At 49.4% G+C, this 27,916-nt stretch overlaps 12 protein-coding genes across 12 annotated transcripts; 6 read left to right on the forward strand and 6 right to left on the reverse strand.

The window, feature by feature from the left end:
- Positions 1–53: 53 nt before the first annotated feature.
- On the reverse strand, positions 54–803 carry LCP9604111_4216 (DNA-directed RNA polymerase II core subunit RPB9; the record flags this gene model as incomplete). The annotated part of the gene is made up of 4 exons (XM_039071891.1): positions 54–98; positions 175–264; positions 465–636; positions 724–803. The coding sequence occupies 4 exons, from the start codon at positions 801–803 to the stop codon at positions 54–56; spliced, it is 387 nt and encodes a 128-aa protein (XP_038929778.1).
- Positions 804–1,461: 658 nt separating this feature from the next.
- On the forward strand, positions 1,462–2,151 carry pin1 (peptidylprolyl isomerase ESS1; the record flags this gene model as incomplete). The annotated part of the gene is made up of 4 exons (XM_039071892.1): positions 1,462–1,464; positions 1,517–1,917; positions 1,968–2,084; positions 2,142–2,151. The coding sequence occupies 4 exons, from the start codon at positions 1,462–1,464 to the stop codon at positions 2,149–2,151; spliced, it is 531 nt and encodes a 176-aa protein (XP_038929779.1).
- Positions 2,152–2,836: 685 nt separating this feature from the next.
- Positions 2,837–3,568, forward strand: LCP9604111_4218 (uncharacterized protein; the record flags this gene model as incomplete). Its single annotated transcript, XM_039071893.1, has 1 exon — positions 2,837–3,568. The coding sequence occupies one exon, from the start codon at positions 2,837–2,839 to the stop codon at positions 3,566–3,568; it is 732 nt and encodes a 243-aa protein (XP_038929780.1).
- Positions 3,569–4,936: 1,368 nt separating this feature from the next.
- Positions 4,937–7,747, reverse strand: LCP9604111_4219 (uncharacterized protein; the record flags this gene model as incomplete). The annotated part of the gene is made up of 4 exons (XM_039071894.1): positions 4,937–4,994; positions 5,050–5,213; positions 5,266–7,377; positions 7,439–7,747. The coding sequence occupies 4 exons, from the start codon at positions 7,745–7,747 to the stop codon at positions 4,937–4,939; spliced, it is 2,643 nt and encodes an 880-aa protein (XP_038929781.1).
- Positions 7,748–7,996: 249 nt separating this feature from the next.
- On the forward strand, positions 7,997–8,784 carry LCP9604111_4220 (nuclear cap-binding protein subunit CBC2; the record flags this gene model as incomplete). The annotated part of the gene is made up of 5 exons (XM_039071896.1): positions 7,997–8,062; positions 8,153–8,256; positions 8,309–8,353; positions 8,406–8,597; positions 8,655–8,784. The coding sequence occupies 5 exons, from the start codon at positions 7,997–7,999 to the stop codon at positions 8,782–8,784; spliced, it is 537 nt and encodes a 178-aa protein (XP_038929782.1).
- Positions 8,785–8,932: 148 nt separating this feature from the next.
- On the reverse strand, positions 8,933–9,792 carry LCP9604111_4221 (pyridoxal 5'-phosphate synthase glutaminase subunit PdxT; the record flags this gene model as incomplete). Its single annotated transcript, XM_039071897.1, has 2 exons — positions 8,933–9,503; positions 9,560–9,792. The coding sequence occupies 2 exons, from the start codon at positions 9,790–9,792 to the stop codon at positions 8,933–8,935; spliced, it is 804 nt and encodes a 267-aa protein (XP_038929783.1).
- A 401-nt stretch (positions 9,793–10,193) lies between these two features.
- On the forward strand, positions 10,194–11,485 carry LCP9604111_4222 (4'-phosphopantetheinyl transferase family protein; the record flags this gene model as incomplete). Its single annotated transcript, XM_039071898.1, has 2 exons — positions 10,194–10,220; positions 10,268–11,485. The coding sequence occupies 2 exons, from the start codon at positions 10,194–10,196 to the stop codon at positions 11,483–11,485; spliced, it is 1,245 nt and encodes a 414-aa protein (XP_038929784.1).
- A 798-nt stretch (positions 11,486–12,283) lies between these two features.
- On the reverse strand, positions 12,284–13,620 carry LCP9604111_4223 (1-acylglycerol-3-phosphate O-acyltransferase SLC1; the record flags this gene model as incomplete). The annotated part of the gene is made up of 4 exons (XM_039071899.1): positions 12,284–12,450; positions 12,514–13,254; positions 13,308–13,344; positions 13,612–13,620. The coding sequence occupies 4 exons, from the start codon at positions 13,618–13,620 to the stop codon at positions 12,284–12,286; spliced, it is 954 nt and encodes a 317-aa protein (XP_038929785.1).
- Positions 13,621–13,794: 174 nt separating this feature from the next.
- LCP9604111_4224 (anaphase promoting complex subunit bimA) lies at positions 13,795–16,401 on the reverse strand (the record flags this gene model as incomplete). Its single annotated transcript, XM_039071900.1, has 4 exons — positions 13,795–13,866; positions 13,939–15,782; positions 15,834–16,007; positions 16,065–16,401. 4 exons carry the CDS (start codon positions 16,399–16,401, stop codon positions 13,795–13,797), a joined length of 2,427 nt encoding a protein of 808 aa, XP_038929786.1.
- A 736-nt stretch (positions 16,402–17,137) lies between these two features.
- LCP9604111_4225 (SND2/TMEM208 family protein) lies at positions 17,138–17,738 on the forward strand (the record flags this gene model as incomplete). Its single annotated transcript, XM_039071901.1, has 2 exons — positions 17,138–17,146; positions 17,232–17,738. The coding sequence occupies 2 exons, from the start codon at positions 17,138–17,140 to the stop codon at positions 17,736–17,738; spliced, it is 516 nt and encodes a 171-aa protein (XP_038929787.1).
- Positions 17,739–18,457: 719 nt separating this feature from the next.
- On the reverse strand, positions 18,458–22,454 carry LCP9604111_4226 (uncharacterized protein; the record flags this gene model as incomplete). Its single annotated transcript, XM_039071902.1, has 4 exons — positions 18,458–20,006; positions 20,085–21,500; positions 21,557–22,273; positions 22,339–22,454. The coding sequence occupies 4 exons, from the start codon at positions 22,452–22,454 to the stop codon at positions 18,458–18,460; spliced, it is 3,798 nt and encodes a 1,265-aa protein (XP_038929788.1).
- Positions 22,455–23,262: 808 nt separating this feature from the next.
- Positions 23,263–27,902, forward strand: LCP9604111_4227 (E3 ubiquitin-protein ligase SSM4; the record flags this gene model as incomplete). The annotated part of the gene is made up of 2 exons (XM_039071903.1): positions 23,263–26,293; positions 26,353–27,902. The coding sequence occupies 2 exons, from the start codon at positions 23,263–23,265 to the stop codon at positions 27,900–27,902; spliced, it is 4,581 nt and encodes a 1,526-aa protein (XP_038929789.1).
- Positions 27,903–27,916: the final 14 nt, after the last annotated feature.

The raw sequence follows: 27,916 nt of genomic DNA on the forward strand, positions 1-27,916 counted from the left end.
CAAAATCTCAAGGGTATCTCGGAAATGGAGACTGCATTACAGAAATGCAAAGATCACATGTAGACTTGTCCGCACGCACAACATACGTAGTAGAGTTTCTGAGTAGATAGAAGCAGGAGTCAGCGCATGGTTTATATCAGAGGGTCAGGGATCCATCAAAGGGTAACTTCTCACCATTCCCGTTTCGGCGGATCGTTGTTGTGACTGGAAAAAGACGGCTTCGGTTTCGCCACAGCTTGGGCAGAGCTTGTTGGCCCGTGGAAGCTGCAAATCCCAGGGTGTTAGCGTATGGATGCTCAAAAAAAGGTACAGAGCTGGGGTAGATGCCCGAGGCTTGATTTCAGAGGGCTCCAGGCTGTCACCCACAGGCGGTGCATCCTCAAGGAGATCCTCGTCCGGGGCGGAACCGCAGATCGAACAAGCATAATATCACCGCATAGGGTAAAAAAACCAGGAGGACGAACCGTGGGGTCAGATGTCACGTCCTGGGTGACACCGGCAGTGTCACCGACTTGGCTATGGAGATGGTTTTGGTAGACACAGTGCGAGGAGGCAGGCTCGCCGACATGGCAGGTACGGCACGTGAACATCAATCGGTTGTTGACGCGATCTTCCTTGGGGTAGAGCAGGTTGGAGCTGTTGAAAAGTCAGTAAGATGTCCTCGAATGTGTAAAGGTTCCCATAGAAATGACTTTTGAGTTGAGGACTTGTGGATAGGCTTACCATTCACGGCAGAACTTGAAATGGATTCGATCCGACGGCTTAGTCTCGCCACCAGCCGTGGAAGAAGGGCTGGCAGACATGCTGCACAGGTGGATCGCAAAATGCTAGACGTGCTGTATTGAGGGTCGAGACGCAGAGTGGTCTTAGATGTGGGAATGAGGAAAGGAAGAAAGGAAATCACGTGGAAATCACGTGTTTTGTGGATGGTGAGGTGTGAATTCGCCTGCCCCGTAGTTAACTAACTACTCCGTAACTAATACAGAGTACTCCGTAGCTAATTCCGTGTATATGACTCACCTCAACCTAGCGCATTGTCGGCCTTCCAAGATTGGAATAAAAGAGTCAATAATGAACCTACCAATTACATCGCTTTGTCTATTAACAGGCCCAGGCATGACAGGATTGATATCGAATTACGTATAAATAAGCAATATACTGACGTACAGGTATTAGGACCTAAATTGTAGCTCGTCTTTATTATTGCGAGCTCCCCTATAACTACGTAATGTATTATTGATGTAGATAGTTGTCATAGATGGTGATCGGTCAAACTGGGAAGCGGGAGAGCTAAAGCTTGGACATGTTTGTGTGGTTTGCAACTGTTCACCCCGCAGTTTCCGTTCACTTATAACTGACTATATCGTTTTATCGTTTACACTAAATCCGTTGGAGTGTTATTGATCTGTACATTATTATTTACTCAGAAAATTATCAGAATCTTTTAGATCCGATTGCAAAATGGTAGGATCAGTTCATCCCTTTGAAAGTTTGCATAGCTGACTCTTCGACCTAGGCCGACACAGGTCTTCCTACCGGTTGGGAAGTTCGCCATTCCAACTCTAAGAATCTCCCATACTACTTCAACCCTTCCACAAAAGAGTCTCGCTGGGAACCACCTGCGGAAACTGATACCGATAAGCTGAAAGTCTATATGGCGCAAAACCACACCCCGGCTGCTCGCTCTGATCCCTCTGGCGAGGGTGAGGGCAAGATCCGCTGCAGCCATTTGCTCGTCAAGCATCGCGATAGCCGCCGTCCCAGCAGCTGGAGGGAGGCTGATATTACTCGCACAAAGGAGGAGGCGATTGAAATTCTTAAGGGTCACGAGCAGCGCATTCAGTCTGGAGAAATCACTCTTGGTGACCTGGCAGTCGCTGAGTCCGACTGCAGCAGTGCCCGGAAGAAGGGTGATTTGTGAGTTTCTTAATTGACCTATGTGCAGGTGTCTTGCTAACTCCTTAAAGGGGTTTCTTTGGCCGCGGCGAGATGCAGAAGGAGTTTGAAGATGCCGCTTTTGGCCTACAGCCTGGCGAAGTCAGCAGCATCATTGAGACAGCATCCGGGGTTCACCTTATTGAACGGTAGGTTCACCCACGGGAGTGAAGTGAAAATGGCTAATAAAGGTTCTCGGTCTCCAGTGTCCAATAATCGCATGCTCCCGCCTATGTCTTGGTCAATTCCATAGCGAAAATTCCGATCGCATCAATGCGTTGCAAACCCTGGTCTCACTTGGAATAATCTTCATAAGAAATAAAAGTACAATGAATGAAATGCCATCTTTGTTCTCTTCTGACTTATGAGTGTCTTGTGTCCTGTCTCGGGTAGGACCAATCAAGTAGCAGAACCCGCGACAGCCTTTTATTCCAGAAAGATGCCAATGTATCGGTTTGAAGATGATGTCTCCAAATGCCCAGAATTTGTGAAAGATAATCTGTATCACAACAGGGCTATGAAGTTTGTCGTTTCTTTGGATCCAAGAAACAGAGTGAAACTCGAAAATGTGCCTGATATCATACCTAATCCCTAAGTCTAAAGTAGACTCTGCCTTAGGCTAACAATGGCACTTTTAGGCTTAGTAGCTATGATCAACGGAAGGTTCCATGGTTGGAAAGGGAAGTTGAGAATTAAAATAAGCTGTATACCGTCGATGTCAGAATAAGATGTCAAAGGTCATTGAGCGCAAGCAAAACACTGCTCTTACAGACGAGACATCTCCCAGTTTCATCTACTTTTCTTCCACCATATTTCCTGTCACTCTTTCCTTCTTCCTTCTCACCCACAATCTCTCTTTACCACTTCCCCCCAACAATCTTTTCTCATACAGCCACCAACTATGAGCAACCCCACTCTCAAACTCCGCCAGAAGCGGTCCATGATGCGCCTTCTTAATGAAGGCCGCTCGATTCTCGAGTATAAGTTCGACCCAAGCGCCTTCGTCGTCCCCCGGTGGATTTTAGTGCCCCACGAGGTGCGCAATGCCATGGTCGCCCTCCAGTACAAAGCTATGGTAGCCGTATATGGCATGAAGAGCCTCATGGTCACCCGCGACCACCGCTACTTCAAGTTATGCCCCAAAAGCACAGGCCCCATTATCTACCAGCTCCATCAATCCTCCATGCATCGTCTCCTGGAATGGAAGGAGGATTGGAGTTTCGCCAACCCGACCCTTGCAGCCGCTGCCAAAATCCCTCGTGATGTCCTGCAGTTCTGCGTTGACTCAATCGCCTACGGAAAGTTTACCTGTGATTACACCAACAAGATTGACGGTTTTATGTCTGGTGCTTTCCAGAGTTGGCGCCAGCTTCGCATAGAGATTGGGCATCTGGCCTTCCGTCTCATGAGCCATAAACCGCACGAGTACAATAAGTGGCTTGTCTGGTGGGAGGGCAAGTTTGCTGATGACATGTGGAGATGGGAGGTTTGCCTCGAGGGCTTGATTCTGCCCACCTGGGAGGAGATCATCGATGATGTCTACCTCATGATCAACGATCGAGTTGAGGATGCCCAGGATCTGGCCAACACATTCTACGTCAGCACCCCGGGACTCGCTTCGACCGGGCTCTGATCACCTGGGCTTTGACTTTCTGCAATGATGATTAATGAATATCTCAACAATTACGACAAATATTGGTCTGGGTCGGCGCTAGTATGGAGCGGCCTGCTGTGAATGAGGGCACTAGAAATAACCGGGAGTTTTGATTTGATTTTTTTTCCTTCTTGAAATACAACAAACTACAGAAAATGTATCCTACGATGGATTGTGACAACTAAGGGCAAATGCACCATGGTGGACTTGGCTCTGCAACACACTTCTTTCCTGACTTTCTGTTACTTGAGATTATTACAAGAAGCTACTCAAATAATAAGCACCCAATTATCTGATATAATTGCTCAATGAAAGAAAGTAAAACATTTGATTTGCCTGTCAATGGTCACGTGTGCGTTCGAACCCTATCAATAGTAGCAGCCCTATGGGGGAACAAAGTAAGTAGGTGCCTTGTTATTGTTCGTTTTCTGCAAAAGCAATAAGACAAATAAACTAGACAAGGGAAAGCCAACCAAAAAGAAGATAAACCCGGAGTCGAACCGGAACAGTCCAGGTAGTGGATCTTCGGCACTTCCCTCGAAGTGCACATGCAAATCATGTTACCAGTAACTGTTGAGTCCTCAGTCTGAGCTTTATATTCCCTTTCTCTCTCAATTTTCAAAGTTTATTTGTGTACACACAGCACTGGCTAAAGAAACCCTTGGAAGGAAAGGACAGAGAGAGCGACCAAGTCCAAGCCCACAGAAACACATGGTCTTTGTGCAATTTGTGATGGTACTGATTCTTTTCTTTCTTGTGAAGAGTACCTCGATGAAGGAATTCCCGACAAGGAAGATTTCAGTTCCGGAAACGAAGAAGGATGATCTATTGTGGGCCTCTCCTTTAGGTCTAAACGCCTGACCAAAAGCTCGGAGGACCGATCATTGCTGTTTTATGGCTTAGTGCAGGAGAGGAGCACTACCCAACAGGACAATACGAGATATATGAGGGGCGGACCGGAAGATATTGTCAAACATGTTATTATGTTATAGACTGGGCCAGTTTCTAAGAAGTATTTTGTTCTAGTGAAATTCACTTATTATTTAGGGGTCATTCCAGCGAACAGCGTCACATTATTGCGTAGATGGGAACAGGATGAAGTGGTGTTGACCCATGAAAAAGAGCAGCCGCCTGAGGATATCTAAATCAACCAGGAGGAATGGAGATATAGGCCACAATTGAGATGTTGTAACCTTTAACGGCTTAGATCTAGCTGAGGACAACCTGAGGTTCAGGGTTTAAAATTCGAACAGTGGCTCGTCTCACGAGCCTTGTGAATTAATGCGTAATAACATACTCCGTCAATGTGAAAAACTACATCCCCCGACAACATGCAGAGTAGACAGCTCATAGACTCGTGTTCAATCGTTCCAAACGTGAGGTAATCGCGTCAATAACAGCGGATCTTGAAGAACGTTAGTCATTGATTCATTAATAGGAGAATAAAAGAGGCAACTCACTCTCGTTCGACCATCCTCATCGCATCTGCAACCTTAGCCCGTTGCAGTCGTTGGGGCACCTTAGGCGGGCCCCCAGGAGAGGACGGGGTTCCAAGTTCCGGAGAGGGCAATTTGCCCGCGACAGACTTGGTCTGGGCCATAAGATCCAGAGCAAGTCGTTTAACCTAGATGAAATGTGAGTTTTGCTATGGCGAATGCAAGAAAGATAAAACTTACAGTCTCCAACCGCGAGATCAATGGCTGATCCCCCTCTTGCTCTTCGCCTTGCTGTAAGGATGCAGACAATGTCTTCACCTCAATTATCCATGCCTTCTCCCTCTCACTCAGAGGACGACCTCCAGAATTTAGGACCTTCGTGCGTAGTGCCTCATATCGTCGGTTCAGTTCACTTTGCTTGTTCTGGGCGGCTTGCAATCTTTTATCCAGCGCTTCTCCATTTCGTACTCCGTCCTTGCGATGCCCATCTTCCCCAATCTCACTCGTGACACCCTTGACACGCTCTGCAACGTCTGCAAGCTGCTTCAATTGGTCCTGCATCTCGCCCTGCAGCCGCTCACAGCGGCGGAATAAATCCGAAGCAGCTCGCTCAAGAGCATTGGTATGAGCAGATAGCACGCGATGCGCAGTGGCCACAAGATCCAATGTCGCAGGAGACAGGCGAACTTGCTCCTTGAGCGTATGGCGTTGCCGATGCGGGACATGCTTCTCGACGAAAGAATCCAGCGGAGAGTTGGCATAGAAAATGGCGGGAACCTGATACGGGGCCCGGCTCGGCGACAAAAGAAGCGAGCCTGGCGCTGAGGCTCTGGGCTCATACAGTGATTTGTCTAGTGCCAAGGAGAGAGAATCTTCTGGTGTATCCATTACAACTGCATAAGGGTTAGATGGATGGTAGGTGAGGAGCAAGTAGCCAATGTCAAAGTCATAGAAAACAAGAGACGTGGCAAGATGTTCGTTTTGCGCGGTAATATCGGCATTCGAAACCTGCAAAATTCTCTCTCGGTTGGTCACATTCCCGTCGCATAGAACCTGGAGACGGAAAGCGGAACCTGCAGTGTCTTCAGCTTGCAACTCAGCCTCCAGTCTCTGTACCCAACCGGAGAGAGATATAAACACCACGTTGGTGGCAGTGGTGACAAAGAATGAGTATCGAGAATGGATATCCTTGGTGAAAGTAGGCCATGAGGTTGTTTCCTCCCCATCCTTGATCGTATCTAGTGATTCGACCAGGACCAATTCAGTCGGCTCTGAAACAGGAGTTTGGAACGCGTTCTTTCTAGCTTTAGGTAGCCATTGTCCTTCAACGCCATCGAGCTCTAGACAGATGTGAACTCGGCCATTCCCACTAGTAAGAGAGAGAACTGTTGCCGAAAGCTTATCTTGGTCCCCAGTTTCCACGGCTAATTCTTCTTCCTCGCCCATCATGAGATCCTCGACGTTTAGACTGGCGGCAATAACAAGAAGATCACAAAGATCCAAATCATCGAGCTCATCGCCAGTTTCGAAGCGGAAAGGCCCTTGTAATCTTGGAATAGCGCTAGGATTGGCCGGGCGCGTGAACACATCTGCGCCTTGAATTGTTCGTGATCCAGAAGGCGCATCCAGAGGTTCTTGTTCATCAAGCTCAGAAAGCCAGTCATACTGTTGCCGGCAGGCAATCAGTTCCTCCTCCGATTCCTGGGATTCCTGTTCTAAAGCACCGAGTTTCGGAATAATCGCTGCAGAGAGGGAAGGGATGGTCGTAGAAGGGGCTTGCCACTTAAAAGGCAACAGAGGACAAAGCGCATAGAGATCACCGGGTCTCATGGCTACCCACAGGGTCATAGGCGCCCACGCATCTTCTTTCTCATTCCCATTGCCAGCGAAACAGGCCGACGCAACCTCCATATCAATAACATCAGCGGAGAATCCCTTGCTTTTGCCAAATCCAGAAGGCGCGAAGTCCTGGTCGCACGAGGTCCCATCGACAAGTTTCTTCAGATCGATTGCTAGAGTCGGCTGGTCGAAGGACCAGTGGTTATTCCGGTCCAACTCCCAGACACGTACTGCAGCGTCAGCCGTGACAGTAACAATGCAGCCTCCTAAATTGGTGTGCAACCCCAGTGGATGCCATAGCGCAGAGACCACCGGAGCCTCAGGAATAACATGGGTTGTCGGTCCTAACTGATATGTCTTCAGCCGGATAGAGTCGGAGTCGGAGGACGAAAGGTGTGAAGAATCGGGAAGAACGGAGATATGAACGGTGTGTTCAGTGACTATGGCAAGGAAGGCGCCATTCGGAGAGGGGATGATCTGTTTGATCTGTCCATACACGGGCACTGCTAAGACCTGCGGAACTGTTAGTCGCATTCAATTTAAGTCGGATATTGGGTGGAATAGCTTTGCATACCCTGTAGGGAGGAACCTGGCTGAGGTCAATTTGCTCTTCAGCTTGACTAGCATATCCCTTTTTCTGCTTAATCTCTTGTTGCCATTGGTCTTTGAGTCGGGCAAGGTTTGACCACCGTATTTCATTGTCAACAACAGCGAACACCTCATTGCCTCTCTTGGCGATCGTTCGTGTAGCTCCATTTCTCATGGGCTTGGATCCAGTTTGCAGGTCCTCCCCTGGGCTCTGGGCTGAACTGCTAGACAGGAACTTTGCGCCAGGTGAGGGCCGGCACAGCCAGGCAGGCGCATAACTGTTGACCTTCGGCATTAAGGACGATTCGTAAAATAAATTGTATAATCGGAGGGTGTTGACAGTTTCAGATCATCCTGGGGCGGTCGGAAATAGCAGACGAGTAGCGTATGTGGGAAAAAAAACAAAGTTGACGAAAGCAAAGTTGTTGATGCGGAGTGGAATTCTTGGGTGCCAAGATCTTTCGAAGAGCTCCGAGCTGCTTTGCTTCCCCAACTACCTGCCGTCAACCACACACTCCAAGTTCAACCTTTATCTCAATTCACTATGAGTTTGCTGGCTGTAAACACGGTCGACCGACTGGATCGACCAAGCGCCTACTACGTCAGCAAGGTGAGTACTCGCCCTGGACTGACTGCCCTTTACCAAGCTGTGTCGAAACCAGTCCAAATAGGCTATAGAGGCTGAACAAACTGTCCACAGAACAAGCGACGCAGATACAATGATCGTGAGGAGGAGGAACCGCAGCAACAGGAGAAACCCGATGACAAATTGAAAAATGCGACAACCCTCTACGTGGGAAATCTGTATGCAAGCATGCAATAACTTAGACGCAATTGTCTTACTAACCAACCCAAGTTCGTTTTATACCACCGAGGAACAGATTCATGAACTCTTCGCCAAGTGAGAATGCGCTTTCGAGTCTCTTCGAATTATGATTAACCTCGAATTCTAGGTGCGGCGAGATCAAGCGACTTGTAATGGGCCTCGACCGATTCAACAAAACACCCTGCGGCTTTTGCTTTGTCGAGTATTATACCCATCAGGATGCGCTAGATTGCTTGAAGTACATCGGAGGAACCAAGCTGGACGAGCGGATCATTCGGACAGACCTTGACCCTGGATTTGAAGAAGGACGGCAATTTGGGTATGTGGTCTTCACCAATGGCGGCTTTAAGCTCGTACTTACTGACTTTCGCTGCAGACGAGGCAAATCGGGCGGTCAAGTGCGCGATGAATACCGCGAAGAATACGATCCGGGCCGTGGTGGATATGGCCGCGCCTATGATGAGCAGCGCCAGCGCGAGGAGGACGAATACGGTGCTGGAAGATAGGTCGGGACATAATGGAAAAGGACTGGCTTGGCAAAGCAATGGCGTTACTTCATGGAAGGGTGAATCCAATTAGCAGAAAGAGGAAATGTCTATTCACCGAATACCCTATTTACAACTGTCTTTTTTTCCACCTTCTAATGCTGGTGAATTATTGCTTTAACTTGTCTCGTTTCAGCACTGCTGCTTGAACTTCGCGCAACCACCAAGTGTGGATTCTTGCGTCACCTGTCAGCTCCGGGTGAAAGCTGGTGCCGAATACATTGCCCTGTCGCACTGCAACAATGTCGCCACTTCCCCGGTCTGAATTGATATCTCCACCCCCCGTGGCGGGTTGAGCTGCCGGTCTCACTAATGTTGCTAGTACCTCAACGTGCTCTGCTGTTGCTGCTTGCGCCACTGAGTCCCGTGCTTCTCTGGATGGTGCCACGACAACATCTTCCTGTTGAATCTCTTCTTTTTGGATGCCCTCATGATGGGGAAGAATCTTTTCGACGATAGGGGCTCGAATGAATACTGCTGGGAAGGGAGGCGCGTCCTGACCCAAGAATGGCAGATCCAACGGGCCTTGGAAGCTTTCTGTCTGTCGACCGAAGTGGTTTCGGTTCACTCGCACATCAAGACCACCGATCAGCTCTTGCCCTCCTTTTTTTGTCTTGTTGGCAGACTCGGCGAGCAAAATGAGCCCGGCGCATGTACCCCAAGTTGGTTTGCGATCCACTCTACACATACCCAACGTATTAGATTGAATTCATATGAACTAATCAAATTCACTTACTTTACAAATTCCCGCAATGGCTCGAGGAGATTTGACCTTGCTGCGACCAAAGACATGGTGGTACTCTCGCCTCCGGGCAAGACCAGGCCATCGCATGTTGCCAGTTCTTGTGGCGTTCGTACTTCGATGAAGTGCCATTCCGACGGCGTCACTTGCTCAGCGGCTTTTTTCAAAAGCTGCACATGCTCAAAAAAAGCGCCCTGCAGGGCCAGAACTCCAACAGTGATAGCCATTGTCTCGAAAGATAAGAATCGAAGACCTCGAATTCTTGATATTGATGACTCGTTTGGAGCACGTGCCTTTAACTTCCCGGCGGGGAGCTTATCTCCACGTGATATCTCTGTGGCGCATGTCGGGATACTCTCGGACTTTACTCCAAAGTTTTTGGCTGGGAAGTTGACTGGATAACCCCAGTCATGATAGTATAGAAATCAAATTTACCTACAGAAAGACTGATCAGGTAGCCCTACCTGGTATATCACACTAGTTCCAATGATTTTTTTCCTCTCTTAGGTACGCCGTTGTATTATCGGCACGTGTTGATAGATAAGAACTCTGATAAGGCGCTTCTATTTAGGTGGGATGCTGCATCCTAGGCTGGTACGAGTATACGAGACCCCATGATAACAATGCAATGGTAGACCTCGGTGTATCTGGACGTGTAAGTAGCTACTGGCCCTTCAGGAATTACCCACTGATAAAGTGCAGACCAAAGCGGATTCCAATGAGATTAAACAGAACGACATCTTAAAGGGCCAGCCCACGTTGGTCCGATGGTACATCGATGTCAGACGTTGGGATGAAAAATCCTTTGACCTTCCTTTTCTCCAAACTCTGAATGAGTCTGATCAGGTAGCTGTCAAGAAGTACTACCAAACTTCGGACAAACGCCTGTCCTTGGCCTCCCAGCTACTGAAATATTACTATGTTCACCAAGCCACTGGCACTCCCTGGAGCAAGGTTACGATTCAGCGTACTCCTATTCCCGAAAATCGTCCATTCTACGACTCAAGTCTTGATTTCAACGTCAGCCACCAGGCTGGTCTCACTTTGTTCGCAGGCACGCGTGCCGCAACAGCCCACTCCTTAACCGGCGAACCACAAGGCTTGCCTCGCGTGGGAATTGACATTGCCTGTGTTGACGAACCCTCTCGCCGTCGTGCTAATCGTCCACCGAAGACTCTTGCCGACCTGGCAACTTTCGTGGATGTCTTCAGTGATGTTCTCTCACTCCGTGAGCTTGCGACCATCAAGAACCCGTACGCGACTCTTAAATTGGCTCGTGAGCTTGGTCTGAGTAAAATTGACCCGAGAAAAGACAACGAGGAAGTCCATGCTGCCTACGGCATTCGGCTGTTCTACTCAATTTGGGCTCTCAAGGAGGCTTACTTGAAAATGACCGGGGACGGCCTTCTGGCCTCTTGGATAAAGGATCTGGAATTCACAAATGTCATTCCCCCAGAACCCGTACAGAAACTTGGATTTCCAGGTCGCCCTCTCACTCCTACAACTCTCAATGCGCCCTCAGTCGAAAATTGGGGCCGGCCTTACTCCGATGTCAAAATATCCTTACGTGGCATTCCTGACCATTCTGTGCGAGTTCAGCTCGTCGGCTTCGAGTCCGACTACATCGTCGCTATAGCCGCTTCAGGCCCCAATATTGGAGCCATTTCGCAGCAGATGGCCGTGAATGGCAGCGATCATCACCTACCTGGGTATATCACAGCCCTCGACCCTGAAATTGAACATCAGAACGTCCGAATTCCCCCCAATGCGCTTCGCACAGTCGGCGACCGGGACCCCTGGTGCGTTGGCTCGGCGATTGTAGACCCCTGGTTGCCCATGCAGGAGGTTGATATTGACATTGATATTCGGCCCTGTGCCGAGGGCCGCTGCGAGCATCTACGGAACCCACCGAGCTTCTAAGTCCCTTCTTCCTGGGATATGAACCAGTAATCATCCCTGAGTTACCTGCATGTTGCATCTCCTCATCTCATACTCCTTTCTGAGCGAGATTTCGCGATGATTCCCCTTGAGCATATTTCTGCATTGCTTTGTTGTGATTAGCGAAAATCAAATATTCCTCCCATCTTTAGGGACTTTTGTTTCAAGTGTAATCTGTTCTTAGCTAGTCGAGTGCCGCTTAGATGTTTATCCCTAATAAGCCTCTGTGAATTTTCACTCTCCGATGTGATTTAGATCGAACCCAAAGTCAATATTCGAAGACGAAGTATATGTTGCACGAAAAAAGACGAGTAAGAAGCCCAAGCCTATCTATGTTCTGTGGTCTAATGTAAAATCAAATATATAAGTAACAAAAGCGAGTATCTAACAGTAGCCGGGTCGTGTCATGCGTTTACGCTAAGGATATATACATTTTGAATTGAAAAGGGGGGAGAGGCGAATCAAGAGAGAAGATGATGTTAGAAGGCAATGCCGATATCTAGATCATTGTTGTTCTCATGAGCAGTGTCGGGTAGTGTCGGATAGGTTCCACGTCTGAGGCCCTCAAATTCTGTTTGTTGGGTCGAACTGGAGTAGGTACCGAAGAATTGGGCAGGATTATACTGTAGTGTATGAAGGGCGGATTTCTTCTTCGTTAATTGTGGACTCTGCGTTTGCTCTCTGCTGTTGTGAACTTTGAATTTTGCACTCAAACCAGGAGAGACAGATGGCAAATGCCGAGCACGGAGCTATGTGACGAATCACAATTTTGTTTGCCACTTAGATTTCAATGGCGCTGGAGACGCCGTTGGTGCGAGAAACATCGACTTCGTTCTTCTGTACATGAGACATTTCTTCAAGAGTTTTGAGCATTGAATCCCGCGTCGACTGGGTCAAGCTATCGACATCGCTCGATGTCAAATCCTGAGTCAAAATGGGAGGTAAAACTGTTCCAAAATTGTTAGCCATGTTCTATATGACATATATTGGCAACTTTTAATAACACCCACCCTTAATTTTGATAGTCCCAGCGTTGAATCGCCAGGCACGAGGCGACAGAACGTGCGAATAGTTCTCTGTCACAATCGGCACAATTGGCGCACCGGCCTTGACAGCGAGGTGGAAAGCACCTTTCTTAAAAGGTAGGAGAGTAGGCTCGTCGGAGTAACTCCGGGTGCCCTCAGCGAAAATGAAAACGCTCTGGCGGTGATTGCGCATCTCGGCGGCGGCACCATCGAAAGCCTTGAGGGCTGTCTCCCGGTTGGCACGGTCAATGAACACAGTCCGGGACAGAGACATGAACCAGCCCAGGAAAGGAATATTCCGCAGTGACTTCTTGGCAGTCACACTGCAGTATGGCGGGAAGACACTGCCAAGCATCAACACGTCAAGCTCAGTCTGGTGGTTACCAATGAAAACGGCCGGACGTGTGGAGAGGTATTCTTCGCCTTCGACAACCTCGAACTTAACGCCAGTTGTGAACCGCATCAGCCACTTAAAGCTACGGCCTGCTGCCCACTGCGAAACACGGCCGTATCCAACTAGCCGCAGACAGATCGAGACGAGCACACCGTACGCGGCACTGACGAGGAGACAGCCATACGAGGCGAGACACCGGGCGACAAAAGCGGCGCGAGGCACTTTTTGACCGAGTGCAAAGAGGGAGACGGTCACTACCACGAAAGAGGTAACACCTGAAACAATATAAGATCCGAAAGACATGTTGACGGTTGTTGGGCGATCAAGAAGAGCTAGGTAAATGCGGTTAGAGGGTGAAAATTATACTTCATGAGAGGGGACGTACCTTGTTCACTAGTATATGGACAACAGCCAGCCCACGACTTGAATACGAGGATGGAATCAGCGAAGAAAAGAGGAATAACAGATCAAATCCAAGATTGAGCCATGCATGGCTTGTGGAGAAGGGCAAATGGTAGAGAGTTGAATCGTTTTTCTGCCCCGATGCCGACTCACCGCCTGGTATGTGTATATGACGGTGTCACCAGGGCACTTGCGGGGGTATTTACACCAGAATCAAAGTATATTTTAAGGATTCAGCCAATAATGAGAATCTCTATCCTCAAAAAATAATAGAATTATGCATTCACCATCCTCATGATGCATGCCCAGGGAAAACCGTGAAACTAATGTACAGAACACCATCATATGCCAGATGTCTAAACCTGGAAAAGAAAACTCCACAGTGATGCCGTGCAAAGAGGCCCTCAAACGCCGAGTTCATAAGAGAGGGCCCCCGTGGGAACCCAATAGAAAGACCTGAGACATTACGTCTACGCTATGTCCTCATCCTCCATATCGTCGTCGTCTAACGACTCCATTGCATCCTTGATGTATTGTGCAGCCTGTGTGAGATCATAATCAGAAAGAACTTAAAAAAGAGAGGGGAATCTAAAAAAAAAAACTCTAAGACGTACCTTTGGGTCCAAGTTCAAGGCTGCCGTGAAATGCTTGATAGCATTGGCCTTGTCGTGGAGCATTTTGTACAGCTTTCCAAGAAGGTAGTGCACGTTTGCCTCGTCCGGCGCCATGTCCTTGAGGACCTTTAATTCTGCCAAAGCAAACTTGTACTCGCGCAGCTTCATAAGTACGCGCGCCTTGCGGAACTTGGCTAATACCGAGTTGGGGGCTAGCGAGGAGGCTCGTCCGTAGTGGACCAGGGCATCTTGGGGATTGTTCATTTTCTCCAGTACCAGACCAATGCAGCAAATGAGCACCGCGTTTGTCGGGTTGATGCTGGCTGCATTGCGGAAGTGCTGCTCAGCGAAGTCAAGCTTGCCCATCTTGTCATACACCGTTCCCAGTCCGTACCAAGCATTGTAATGTCGATTGTCCGCGTTGATGCCGTGGCGATAGGCCTCCAATGCCTTGTCGTATTCTTCGTTGGCGACATATTCATGTCCCTGTAGCGTGAAAGCATATGCAAATTCAGGATCGAGCATAGTCGCACGCTTGAAGCACTTGAGTGCTTGATCATGATCCCGTTGGTGAGAAAAAGAGTTGCCAATAGCACACCACGCCTGAGGGGATAGGCGATCAGCTTCGAGTAGCTGATGCGCCAAGTAAGCCAGTTCTACATCACTTTTCAGATGCCATAAGACGGTCGAGTAGATCTCCATATCCTCGATGCGGGAGGGCGCTAATTTTTGAACCCTAGAAAAGTACTTCGCGGCTTCTGTGTAGCTTGCTTGTTCGAAATAGGTCCGTCCAAGTTGAGACAAAACCCAAGGTGTTTCGCGCTGGCCTTGCGAGAGAGAATTGAAAGAGCTGATGGCATCCGCGCACCTGTAACGGCTCAATGAGAAATATCCAGACGCAAGTTTATTGAAAAGACCCAAAAGCCAATCCAAGGCTTCAAGCTCTTTAGTTTTTTCGGCATTTTTGGGTAATGGGGGGACGAGATGATGCGATTGAGACAAGCCAGTCCGATTATCTTTACCATCATTGTCGGGTGTCTCAATGGGTTTTCGATTGCCACTCACGACACGGCCGACAGTGGGCACACCTCCTACTCGTCCTTTTGTAGGGCCTCCTCTCAACTTCTTCATCTCGCGACCGTCTCTGCCAGTAAGCGTGCTGTTTGAAAGCTTGCTGCTTGTAGGTTTGATCTGGTTGAAGAGGCGAACGCTTCGGCGCTGGGGAGCACCTGGTTCACTCGGTTGTGATGAGGGAAGTGGATGGGCCACTTGCCCAGAGACTGTGCGCTTGCGGTCCCCGAATCTCGATACAAGAGAGGAATCTCGTTCTACCGGAGCAGCTGGCTGAGTCTCTGGTTCGGTCCGCGTCTTGTGGCGAGGTCTGATTCCCGTTGGACGCATTCGCGGCGGAGGTTGCCCGGTATGGTCAAGGCTCATAGTTTGGATTGTCCGTGTCTTTCGGGCAGGGGCCAAGGGTGCTTCCCATCCAGCTTCTGGGTCTGTGACGCCATTCGCAATGCGGAAGTCATCAGAGCCACTGCTCTGTGCGCCTGGGGTCTCCATTCCGTCGTGGAAAACCGGCTGTGCCATAGCAGCAAAATTAACAGAGCTCCCATTTAACTTTTCCCAAAGAGCAGAGCTTCCAAATGTGGTGTCAGTTTCGCCACGGGAGGCAGAGACCATAAAAGGGTCGGATTCAGGGTTATTTGGAGGCTGCATTGGGAAATTCCCTTCTTCGTAAGCCACGTGGTCCTGCACAGTAGTTATTTCCTCCGGCGATGAAGATATTATTGCAAGAAGTTCTGGGCTAAGTTGAAAGATATTCGGGACACGAATATTGACACCTGATATTGCATTAGAAAAAATCGCCTTGAGAGAAGAAGTTAAATCAATACCTGTTTCGCAAAGCCCTAGGAAAGCATCCCACATGAAGGGGTTCAGTTTCAGTGCCTCCACGTAACAGTCAACTGCTTTTGTCAAATCTTTATGTGCGTGCCAAAGTTTCCCTTGCAAAGAATACACAGCTGCAGCATCAGGCAGGTGCTGTCGCTGAGTCTCACTATGCTTGTCTACAATGTGGTTAGCAAGTGAGCTTGGAATTGAAGGAAAAGTTTGCTGGCACTTACTCCAGTGGTTCTTAGTGACCCAGAGGGGTTTGCTACGCTCCAGAGCCGTAACACCATCCAAGTATTTCCCCAAGTCTAAGCAGGTCTGAGCAAAGACATATGCACAACCAGCATGCAGACCACGTGAGCCCGAAGGCTGGCTGCATTCGAACGCCGCCTTCACTTCTCCATTGTGTAGGTGGCAAAGGGCGAGCAGATATTGGGCCTCAAATGATCGTGGTTCATATGCGAGGAGGCGTGAAGCGAGGAAGAGCGCATTGCGGATTAGGTTATTGTCGAGCTGGTAATAGATGAGGTGCCTTAGCTGGCTGGCAACATGCCCGGTGGACAAGGCCATAGTGAGGGGTCAGCAACACGGTATGCGATAGCACAAGGCAAGGCGGAAATTCTTTAGTGATTATTGGAAGTGGAGATAATAATGCGATGCGCAGAGTCAGTTCCTTAGCGTTACTGTAGCATCAATGTCCGACGCCTTTGTAATGTCCTCCAAGACGCGGGGAGGAAACAAAGACGCGATCGAGTGGGTTGTTGCAGCACGAGCGAATGGTCCCATCAACAGCCACGAGACATGGACAGCAGCAAGTCCGATGTCTTGGTTTGAATTCGTCTAGATGCAGGAGCTATCGAGTGTTCTCGGTGTGGAACAATGAGGAATGTAAACCCAAGCCGGAAATGGTAAGCGGATGAAGAATAGAAAGAAGTGAAGAGTGAGTCCTCTGGTTACGTCATCTGCGGACGCAGGATGAGTCTCTCAGAGTGCCAGGAACATTTCCAAATAAGCGGAGGACTGCAAGATGTGCTCAAATAGGATTCGTTCTTTCTGTTATTCTGGTCTGAGGCGGCCTTTGTCATTTCTGCCGTTCTTGTCGGGCGGTGGGGGTAGTGGAGGGCAACAATCACCCAATGTGCTATAGCTGTCATATGCAGGTCCCCTCTCTTCTTCTTCCTTCTCCGCCCAGTCTCGAATTCCGATCATCTGCTTGCCACTTGAGAGGGGAAAAGCCTGGTCAATTCATCTAGGGCATCTGTTCTAGAAAAGATCATTGCAGATCGCTTGGTGATCGCATTCAACCATGGCTCAGGTATGTAGTGAGGACGCCTGCTTGCTGCGACTAAACCTCGGATTAGCTCCGATCGTTGGGTTGAAAAATTCTGACCGTATCACAGAAAGCTACCAAATCTCTAGCGGCTCGCAATGGTGCTGTCCTCAGCCGTACGCACATCATCTCTGCTGCATTGCACCTGCTCTTCCTCCTACTGCACTTTGCCTTCCAGCGGCCGCGTTCACTGAAGCCATACTTCTTCCTGGCCGTTCCGACCCTTGCAATTGAATATTATTTGGACCGAATGGGCCGGCCTCGTTATAATGAAGATGGTTCCCTGCGTTCCGCCGGCGAAGATCTCAACGCCACCGGTCTGACGGAGTATATGTGGGATGTACTTTACTGGACCCAGGGATGCATTGTTACTGTTTGCCTCTTCAATGACAGGGCCTGGTGGTTGTGGGCTGTGATCCCATTATACTCCGTATACGCCGCCTACACCACGATAATGGGTGTGAAGAAGGGATTTGCTGGAATGGGTGGTGGTGATGCGGGTCAAGAGACCGATGCCCCAAAGAGCAAGACGCAGTTGAAGAAAGAAAAGAGAGGCTCGACCATGAAGTATAGGTGATCAGAGAGTGGAGGATATGTACAAAATGAGTTGATGTAGAATGGGAACTCCAGTCATTTCCATCTTTCCTAGTTGGATGCCATCTTGACCGTCATTTTCATTCTATATATTTATATATTGGAACAGAGGAATTTCCTACTACCCCCCTCAACCTACGAGCTTGGCTCTGACGCTGTAGATTTTATATAATATCATGATTTCACTTTTCTCTCCACATAAACATAACACGTGTGCATTGATTTCTGAGGCAAGATTAATCGAATCCGTTTATATGTGTAGATTCTTGCCATTACCTATGTAATCATCCTTATTAGCCCGTTTGATAGGAGGGATGCACACCGTGGGTGATAGCTACATACACATCGAGGTCGGGATACCCAACCGCTCAGAAATTACACAAAATAATTCCATAACTACATATTTAGTTTCAAAAAAGTCATTCGTTATGTACTGAACATATCTCACATTAAACAAGCCTCGTATTTCAACCAGGAAGTGAGTAGAGAGGAAAATTGAGATAGAGCGGGAAAAAGAAAGCAAGTCTGTGCATGTTGCAAATCATGAGCATATGGCCATCGTGTCAAATTATACGGGGAATAATGCGTCGTGAGCCGCGCATGGCATTCCCAAGACATGGGTTTCTTTCGGAACAAAATGATTAAGTCCGGATCAAAAGAAGAAAAAGAAAGAAAAAGTTGAGAGACGCTGAAAAAAACCGATCAAAGTTCATCTTTGACTGAAACTGCGGAACTCTTGATGCTGCTTGTTGTATCTTTAAGGTGGGCTGTGGCGGTCTCGACTGCCTCGAAGATAACGTTGCTAGCCGGTAGATTGGCGGCTAGATCAGCCAGCTGAGACATGGCGTCCTTTTTGGCTCTAGCGAGACGAATAGCTGCACTCTCCACTGCGCTGGGTTCCTTGCCGTAGATAGCAGCGCTGGCTGTAGATTGAATATTCTCAATGGCATCCTTAGCGACATCGAGGTAACTCGATTCCTTGCCGTAAACTGCGCTAATGATCTGAGCCGATGCTGTTGAGTACGCATCAGCTGCGGCATCAGTGGCTTTCTCGTAGGAACCCTTGGGGGTTCCGTAGATACCAACGCTGGCGGTTTCGACAGCAGCACGGAGTTGGTTATTCGCGTGTTGTATGATGTCCTCTACGCTCGGGGCTTCTGAAATAACAGAAGCAGCGACGGAGGACGCAGATCCATAAGCCTCATTAACGTAGCTAGAGGCAGACGAGAAAGCGACAGCCGGGTACGGCGTCTCATATGCGGCTCTCAGTTTGCTCAGCACACTCTCCGTATATGAAGGTTGCTTGCCCGCAATCAGTTCAGAGACAAGCCCTTGGACTGCCTCAAACTGCGGACGCCCATTATTCACCACTTGCTGCAGAAACGGCGTTGGCGCACCATAAATCTGCTCACTGGCTTTCGAGATGAGGCTTTCCCATTTTTCAGGTACTTGGCTATAAAGGGACTCTACAGGGCCCGTGGAGGTTCCGTGGATGACAGAGCTAGCGGAAATGGAAGCCACAGAGAGAGACGAAGAAGCCGCAGAGAGGGCAGCATTGTATCGGGATGAAGCATCTTCAACAATACTTTGTGCTTTGCCGCCATCTGCGGAAGACATGACCGAGCTTGCAGATGCGACGACAGCGGCAAGGCTGGCAGAAACTAACGAGGACACATGCTCGTATTGAGATCCTGCTTCCTCAATGATCCCCTTAGAGCTTCCGGCTGGTGTGGGGGTTGGAGAACCATAGACCGCCTCGGATGCCGTAGAGACAAAGACAGAGTAGTGGTCATGGGCCAACCCGACTGCCTCGTAGTAGCGACGCTGCGCATCAAGGACGAATGGCTCGAGACCGCCCTGAGGAATACTGGCTGTTGTCGCTGGTGGCTGCACTCGAGCTAATTGTTCAGATGCTAAGCTGAGTCCATGGCTTAGCCGGGAAGACGCAATGGATGAGATATGGGCCAGAGGTCCGACGTTGGATGGTGTCGGGGTAGCACGAACACTGCGGAGCTTCGATTCCAGCTCATCTGTGGCGTATTTTAGAGACCCGGAATAGGCCGACTCTATGGAAGCGAGAATCTGGACATGAACAGGAGCGCTAGATTCGGCTATTCGGCTAAGAACTTGAGACTTCGCGATCTCATAGAGTACTTTAGCCTGATGTGTGGAATCAGCAAATGTTGAGCTGGCTCCGTCCATCAAAGATTGGACAACCGGTGTTGGGGTGCCGTAGATGACGGACGACGCACTGTGGCAGAAACTCGCATTAGCGATAATTCGATTTTTGTGCAGTTTTGAAACACGCTGAATATGCTATACTACTTACGCGGCTACAGCATCGCTATATTTCTCAGAGCCGTCGCTGTAAACCTTTTCGACAGGGCTGAGAGGGGTGCCATGGATAACGGTAGAGGCGGCGGACCAAGCAACAGAGTACTGTTCACTGGCCAATGATGCTACCTTCTCACCGACTCCGTTGGTCGTCGATGCACCATAGACAGCTTCGCTAACAGCATCGCTGGCCCCGGCGTAGGTATCGCCAACCTTACTTGCCAGACTGTCCTGGACATTGTGGCTCTCATCATCTAGGATAGGCGCTTGATGCAAATTTGCATCTGCAGCCGCAACACCAAAGGCGGGTCTTGCGGAGGGCTGGTTTTCCACCACAATATCATCGTCCATAACAGACTCGTTAACGCCATCAAAGTCCGCTTCAGCATTGACAGCCGCGGAAGGCTCATCGGTAAAGGGGGTTTCCTCGTAAGCGTCATCCGATATTGGTGTTGCCACCTCTTCGGAAGACTCATCGTTACCGAAAACCATCTTGGCAGCTTCTTCGTCAGATTCCTCGGTCTCTTCTTGGGCCTTGGGCCTTGTTGGCGGGGCTTCGGTGCGAGTTTCAAAATGATCGCTTACTTCACGAGCCGCGATCTTCCAGATCCCAACATCCTTTAACCGAACAAGTTCCCTGGCAGCTTGTTCGGCTTCATGCATGCCTTGATCTAAGATATCACTCGCCACGGCTCTGGCGTCAGATACGGATTTGTGGTTCATGCCGACATTTCGGATGTCGTTACGCCATTCCTCGAGTTGGGCTTTGAGGGCATGGTACTTTGCCCAATCCTTGTATGTGACACCATCCATCCACGCCCAGCGCATGCCAATTTCTTGTAAGCCTAGATTGCGAATGCTGTCGAGAACATCTATTGTCGAATTGACAGCAGCAGTGACTCGGCGAACGAGTTCGTCCTCGAACGAGATAGACCACTCTCGGAGTGCATGGGCGCGATCTCTCACAGAGATAGCAGAAGTTCGGATTTCCCGAATCAGCAAGTCGCTAGTAGACTTCTCGATCTCCGGGGCGTCCACCTCTGGCATTGAACCCGCAAGTTCATTGATGCGTTGTTTCATGGAGGAAATCTGCTCGGCTGAAACCGACTGAAGAGCGGTAGAAAGGCTCTGGCCATGGGTGTTCGCGCTGCTTGCAACCAGGGCGGACACGATCTCCCCAATACGTCCCTCAAGGTCTTCAATACCTTTATCGGCCGCGAGAGAAAATCTTTCCTGCCACCGCCAAAGGTCCGAATCTATCTCCTCGCGGACTTGCTGGGCTTGCTCGGTAGGAGTTAGAGTGGGTTGGACGGAAGCCTGGGGCGTGAAGGTTGAAGTCATAGTGGTCGAAGTGTGGATTTGTTCTTGTGACTTGGTAGTCAAAGAGCTAACGGGCTGGACTGTTGAGCTACTAAATTTTATGGTCAGCATGCTATGGACTGGATAAACCAAGGAACTTTTATGTACCTATCCACGTCCTCTATGACAGCGCGAAGTCGCTTGCCCTCCCTGTAGCTTGCCAATCGCTGCCCAATCTTGACGAGCTGGGGCTCCACTTGTTCAGAGTAAAGACCAGTAACGTGAGGCCATAGTGAGCTGTTAGCAAAGTAGATCGCGGATGACCAGGTATACTGCGCCCCGGGCATGACATGGGTTGCCAAAATACCCTGGCCGGTGGAGTAAACTTTCCCGATGAAAGGTTTTGAACGCGCGTAGAAAGGGACCAGTTGGCCCTGATAGACATTGAGCACAACGGTGCTGGCCCATTGGCAGTATGGAGAGACAACATCAACGCTTTGCTGGACGTGGGGATCAATCTTGGCTAAGTAAACCTGGTGAACCTTATTTTGAGCAGTCCGTAGTCTTGGTGAGACTTGATGTTCCCATTGCTCAATCCCATATGCCTGAGCTTGCTTCAATGTCGGCGCTCCATACTTCTCATATCCTGATTTGGTAAATTTTGATGCAGGGGTATAAACTCGCTGATTAAAAACTTTCACGTAAGGCCGGGCTTGATCAACGTAAGGCGCCGCATAAATATCATAATATGGCGTCACATAAGGTTCCACGTGTGAACGAGCAATCAGGTAGGGCTTGCAGACTCGAGGTGATGTCTCTGTGAGGTCTTCGAGATGGGTTGGGCACCTGAAAAATGGCGTCAAGAGTGCGTACCAGATACATAGCCTGAGAAGTGAAGATGTTAAAAGGGGCTTTTCGCTGTATACAAGTATGGCGATGCTATCACTCACCTCACGATAAGTCCGATTGTCCATCGGACGAAGCCCTTTCTCCGTGGCTTTTCAAGATCCATTCGGCCCTTTGCTTTGGTCGTGACATCCGTCACTTCATTCCCTTTCACTACCATCGCAACTGAGGCTGACCTTGTCGAGGCCACGCGATCCCCTCGTGATATTCGAGGTCGGCCGAATTCGCGGAGGACTTCCCTTCTACACACTTAGATCGAGTCGGCTCAGTATGAAATTATCGCTGCATCGGGAATAAGCTCACAGCCCAGTTGAATATAAGGCTTTTCGAGATTGTGCTCGAGACTGCGTGAATCAAAGCAAATTAGCTGCTGTAGGCAGAATGTTCGCGTCGGTCTTGGCGTTAGCAACTTTCACGGGAGGCTAGGTCAATTTCAAGAAGAATAGTTGGTTACGAGGAACGAAAGGTCGAACGAATGGGTTTTAGGTCTGATGAGAAAGAAAACGCAGGGACAACTTTATTACAATATGAGGACAAGGCGATCGCATATGACACAATAAATCAGGGATTTGTTTTTAGAGCTCAGTGAGGTCATCGGTGGCTACACGTACTGCATATACAGCAATACCCAGCTACTATCGCCTTGACAAGCAGGTATTGTCATATTTCATGTATTGCCAAAACACACCGCCGAGTCGGCGAATTGGACCCCGGGCAGCTACCTGGACAGGCTGAATTGCTTTGTTACAATCAAGCACCAATGATCTACAGATTACGGTTGTGAGGTACGATACTCCTATCATATAATTGTCAATCTTGGCCTCACTAATCATTCTATTCAGTTCAAGTCGGATTGCCCACCAACACAAGCCTTCCGTATGTTCACAACCTTTGCCATTCCCGCTTGACTAGGAACATGGTGAATATCTGATCAACCACCACCGTCAAATCGGCGAGATTCACGAATTATGGAGCCCGCAGAGAACCAATTCCGCGATAATGCGGATAATACCGCATTCCCCGATCTAATGAACGACCCGGCTTATGACGAAAGGGAAAAGGGATTTGACGACCTAGATACCTGTCGGATATGTCATGGCGAGGCGACAGAAGAGGAACCGTTGTTTTACCCGTGCAAGTGCAGCGGTAGTATTAAATTCGTCCACCAAATTTGTCTCGTTGAATGGTTGTCCCACTCACAGAAGAAACACTGCGAGCTCTGCAAAACGCCCTTCCGATTTACCAAACTATACGACCCAAACATGCCACAGAGCCTTCCAGCACCTCTGTTCGCGAAGCAAGCCCTGATACAATGCTTCCGGACTCTAGTGACTTGGTTGAGATTTGTTCTCGTAGCATTTGTCTGGCTAGGATGGCTGCCGTGGTCGATGCGCGCAATCTGGAGGGCATTATTTTGGCTTGCTGATGGACGGTGGTCTGCCAATGAAAACGTTCGGAACCAGGCCGCACAAACCGCTCAAAATGGTCTCGGGCAACTGTTCTCAAATGGCAGTGCAGTAAATACTGCAGTAAATACTGCGGTAACTGACTCGATTACTTCGTCAATTTCTAATGCTGTCGTCTCATCTACTACTGCTGTACCATCTGCACGATCGTCAATTCTCAATTTCGCTGCCGGAGAGCCGCTCATGCTTACCCTCATCAAAAAAGTGATACCCACACTTTTCATGCCAGCGTTTACCTCGACTGTCGGGCAAGGCAACGGACAGGACAACGTCACGGTTAGCTCAATCAAACCTCGGTATCCGTCATGGCTTTCGGACGTGAAGTTCTTGAACTCGTTGACACCGTACCCGACAATCAACAACATGATCATGGATACATTAGAAGGACAGCTCATCACCCTTCTTGTGGTGGTTGCGTTTATTCTCCTCTTCCTGATTCGAGAATGGGTTGTTCAACAGCAACCCATGGTAAATATTGCAGAAGGAGAACGTGAGGCTGCTCTTCAGTTAATTGCAAATGCCAACAATCGGATAAATGATCGATTCAATGAAGAAGGTGGTATTCGACAACCTGAACCCATTCCCGCTCGCGCGGAAAATGAGATCAACAATGAACACGCTCAAGCCCATGAGTTGGACAATGACATCCTTCCTCATTTTGTTCCCCACTCCCCAGCTCTGTCCTCGAATGATTCCGAATACGGTCCCCCTGAGTTTGAAGCGGAGCTACGAGACTACAATGGGAATGACCTGGAATACGAAACAGGAGGCCCTCCTCCTACGGCTCGGGCTCTAGCTTTCCGGGACCTAGTGGCCCGTACTCATGGCAACCATGAAGAGATGCTGCGCATTCTCCGCGAAGAGGCTCATGGGGATGATCTGGATTGGATTGTGAATGCGATCACTGGAGCGACCGTAGACCAAGATTCATCAGCAGGGCCTTCTATTCGTCCCCATGATCTCGACAATCCAGAAGTCTCGGACGATGTCGATGGTGTTAATCTTGAAGTTGGAGATGGAGAGGATCACCCGCCTCATGCGGACGCCGGACCTTATGCCCAGAACGTGAATCACGGGCCGCCAACTCGAGACAATGCCATTCCTGTCAATATACAAATGGACCGTCGGCCTCCATTGGGCATCACTGAGCGGGTGTTCGAATGGTTTTGGGGAGATATCACACCTGTAGCCCGTGATACAGAAGAGCCAGTCCCCGAAGATGACGAACATATTGTTCAGGATCCAGCCTTGGAAGACCCATTCGTGCCCTTTCCCAGGATGGAAGAGAGGCCAGCAGCCGATGCTGCTGCCGCGAATGCCGCTGCCGTCGCGGATGCCGAGCTGGACCCTAACGATATCGATGCAATCGAAGGGGACGATTTCGAAGGGATCATGGACCTCATTGGCATGCATGGTCCCATTTTCGGGCTTTTCCAGAACGGCGTCTTCTGTGCCCTTCTGATTGCGTTCACAGTAGCCATCGGTATCTGGCTCCCGTATCTATGGGGTAAAATTGCTCTTGTGTTATTGGCCAATCCTCTCGAACTCGTCATCGGTGTTCCTATCACCGCGGTTGAAGTCGTCACGGACATTGCTCTTGATACTCTTATTGGTGTCGTGGGATATCTCATGTACTGGTTCAGCCTTTTCTTCAAAATTGTACTGAGCCCTGTCGGTGCTCTTTTGCCTATTGGAGAATGGATTCCTCGGGACAACTCAGTCACTAGTGCATCGCTTTCCCTCATCGACGCAAGCAGTCACCGCTTGAACAAAGTGATCAAAGCATTCCTGGTCTTCCACGAGTCTGATATTCCAATGTTCTCAGTGCTCTCGCACCAGGCGCTTAAATTACATCAGGCTCGCCTCGGTGCTGTGTTCCAATCGGGCTTTGCCGCTGTCAAGTTCATCGTACATGACTTCCCTCTTCGGCTTGCGACGCTCGGTGTTCCCCGTGCCCTGTCTTTCGACATTGACCTTGCCCATTTCAAGAATCTTATTGGCCAAGCCCAACAACAACTCACCACCTTCGCTAAATCATCGCTTTTCTCGATGCCTGGAACAAGATTTATGAACGCAAGTGCAGCGAAAGCAGCCTCTGCCACAGTGCCGGTCGATTATGACCTAGCAGTCTGGGATTCCAAGGATCGTGTTATTGCTATCTTCATGGGCTATTTGCTAGCATTCATGATAGGGCTTCTCTATCTACGAATCACAGGGCTGCTCTCTGGTGCTGATCGGGGACAAAGGATCGAGGGCCTGCTTGCTGAGGTCCTGATACAAGCCGGAGGAGTTATGAAAGTCATCCTCATCATCGGGATTGAGATGATTGTCTTCCCTTTGTATTGTGGCAGTCTTCTTGATCTTGCTTTACTTCCGATCTTCTCTAATGCTACAGTGGCCTCTCGTATTGCTTTTACTGCTGCATCTCCGCTCACTTCGCTTTTCGTGCACTGGTTTGTTGGCACTTGTTACATGTTCCACTTTGCCCTATTTGTTTCCATGTGCAGAAAGATTTTGAGAAGCGGTGTGCTTTGTAAGTGCCTGTTATCTACGTGCCAGACCTTGATTGGATTGCTAACGGTTCGACTCTAGATTTCATTCGTGACCCTGATGATCCAACTTTCCACCCAATACGCGATGTTCTCGAACGCACCATCACTACCCAGCTCCGTAAGATCGGTTTCAGTGCCCTTGTATACGGTGCGCTAGTGATCCTTTGTCTAGGAGGTGTCGTATGGGGCTTGCACTTTGCTCTCGATGGTGTTCTCCCGATTCATTGGTCGGCCAGTGCGCCGATGCTCGAGTTCCCGGTTGACCTCCTGTTCTACAACTTCGTGTTGCCTGTAGTTATTCAATCTTTCAAACCCTCAGATGGTTTGCATGATTTATATGACTGGTGGTTCCACAAGTGTGCTCATTTCTTGCGTCTCAGCAACTTTTTCTTTCCTGAAAGACACCTGGAGGAAGAAGGCTACCACGTTCGGAAGACATGGTGGGGTATTCTCTCTAGAAGCGAGGGTGACTGGGAACACCCGGTCGTTGGAGATGACCAGCAGGCTGCAGCTGAGCGGGAAAATCGTGACGTCTACTTCCTGCGCGATGGTCGATACGTGCGCGCCCCTGGCTCCGATCAGGTCCGCATTCCCAAAGGCAACCACGTTTTCCTTGAGGTCACTGAGGACAATGAACGTGTTGATGGGAAGCCCGATACTGCCGATGGACTACATGGCCGATCTAGCAACATGTTCACCAAAGTATACATCCCTCCCTCCTTCCGGAGTCGGATTGCTGCCTTTATTCTTCTAATCTGGCTCTTTGCTGCAACCACTGGGGTAGGCATCACTATTCTTCCCTTGGTCATTGGTCGGAAGATCATTGTGTCCTACTCCTCTACTCCGGCTCCAGTGAACGACGTCTACGCTTTTTCAAGTGGTCTTTGTGTGGTCGGTGCACTTGCCTACCTGGCGTACTACTCTAGCACCGCACTAAACTTTGTGCGAGAGAATTCAGGCGCATACCTTCGTTCCCCTCGCCAAGCAGCCCAAACCAGTCTAGGCCTCGTGATGCATACTGCTCGACTTATCTACATGACCCAAGTTGCCATTATCCTCCTACCATCACTCTTCGCGCTGCTCACTGAACTATACATTCTCATTCCAGCGCACACCCTCTTTGGTGATGGAGAGTCACATGTTGTCCATGTGGTTCAGGACTGGGCGCTCGGGGTGTTGTATGTTCAGATGGCTATCAAGTTGACTTTCTGGCAGCCCCAATCCAGGGTGGCAGCTGCGGTCAACAGTGTCTTCCAAAATGGTTGGCTGAAGCCCAATGCGAGCCTTGCCACTCGTGCCCTTGTTCTTCCAATCGTTCTCTTCACTGCAGCAGCGGTCACTTTGCCCTTGTCATTTGGGTTCATTGTGCGCTGGACAATTTTCTATTCCCACGTCGGAGTGCAGCCTAATATCTACCGTTATTCTTATCCTACTACACTCTTGATTGTGCTCTCTTTATGGATGGCACATCTACTGCTGAGACGAGTGGCGGTCTGGCGCAGCAATATTCGCGACGAAGTCTACCTCATTGGAGAGAGACTGCATAACTTCAGTGAGAAACGAGGACGTGTGACGGTGTGTCGCGGGTGATGACAGGATGACGA

Source organism: Penicillium roqueforti, assembly GCF_015533775.1.
Source record: "Penicillium roqueforti strain LCP96 04111 chromosome Unknown scaffold_08, whole genome shotgun sequence".
NCBI classification, from domain to species: Eukaryota; Fungi; Ascomycota; class Eurotiomycetes; order Eurotiales; family Aspergillaceae; genus Penicillium; species Penicillium roqueforti.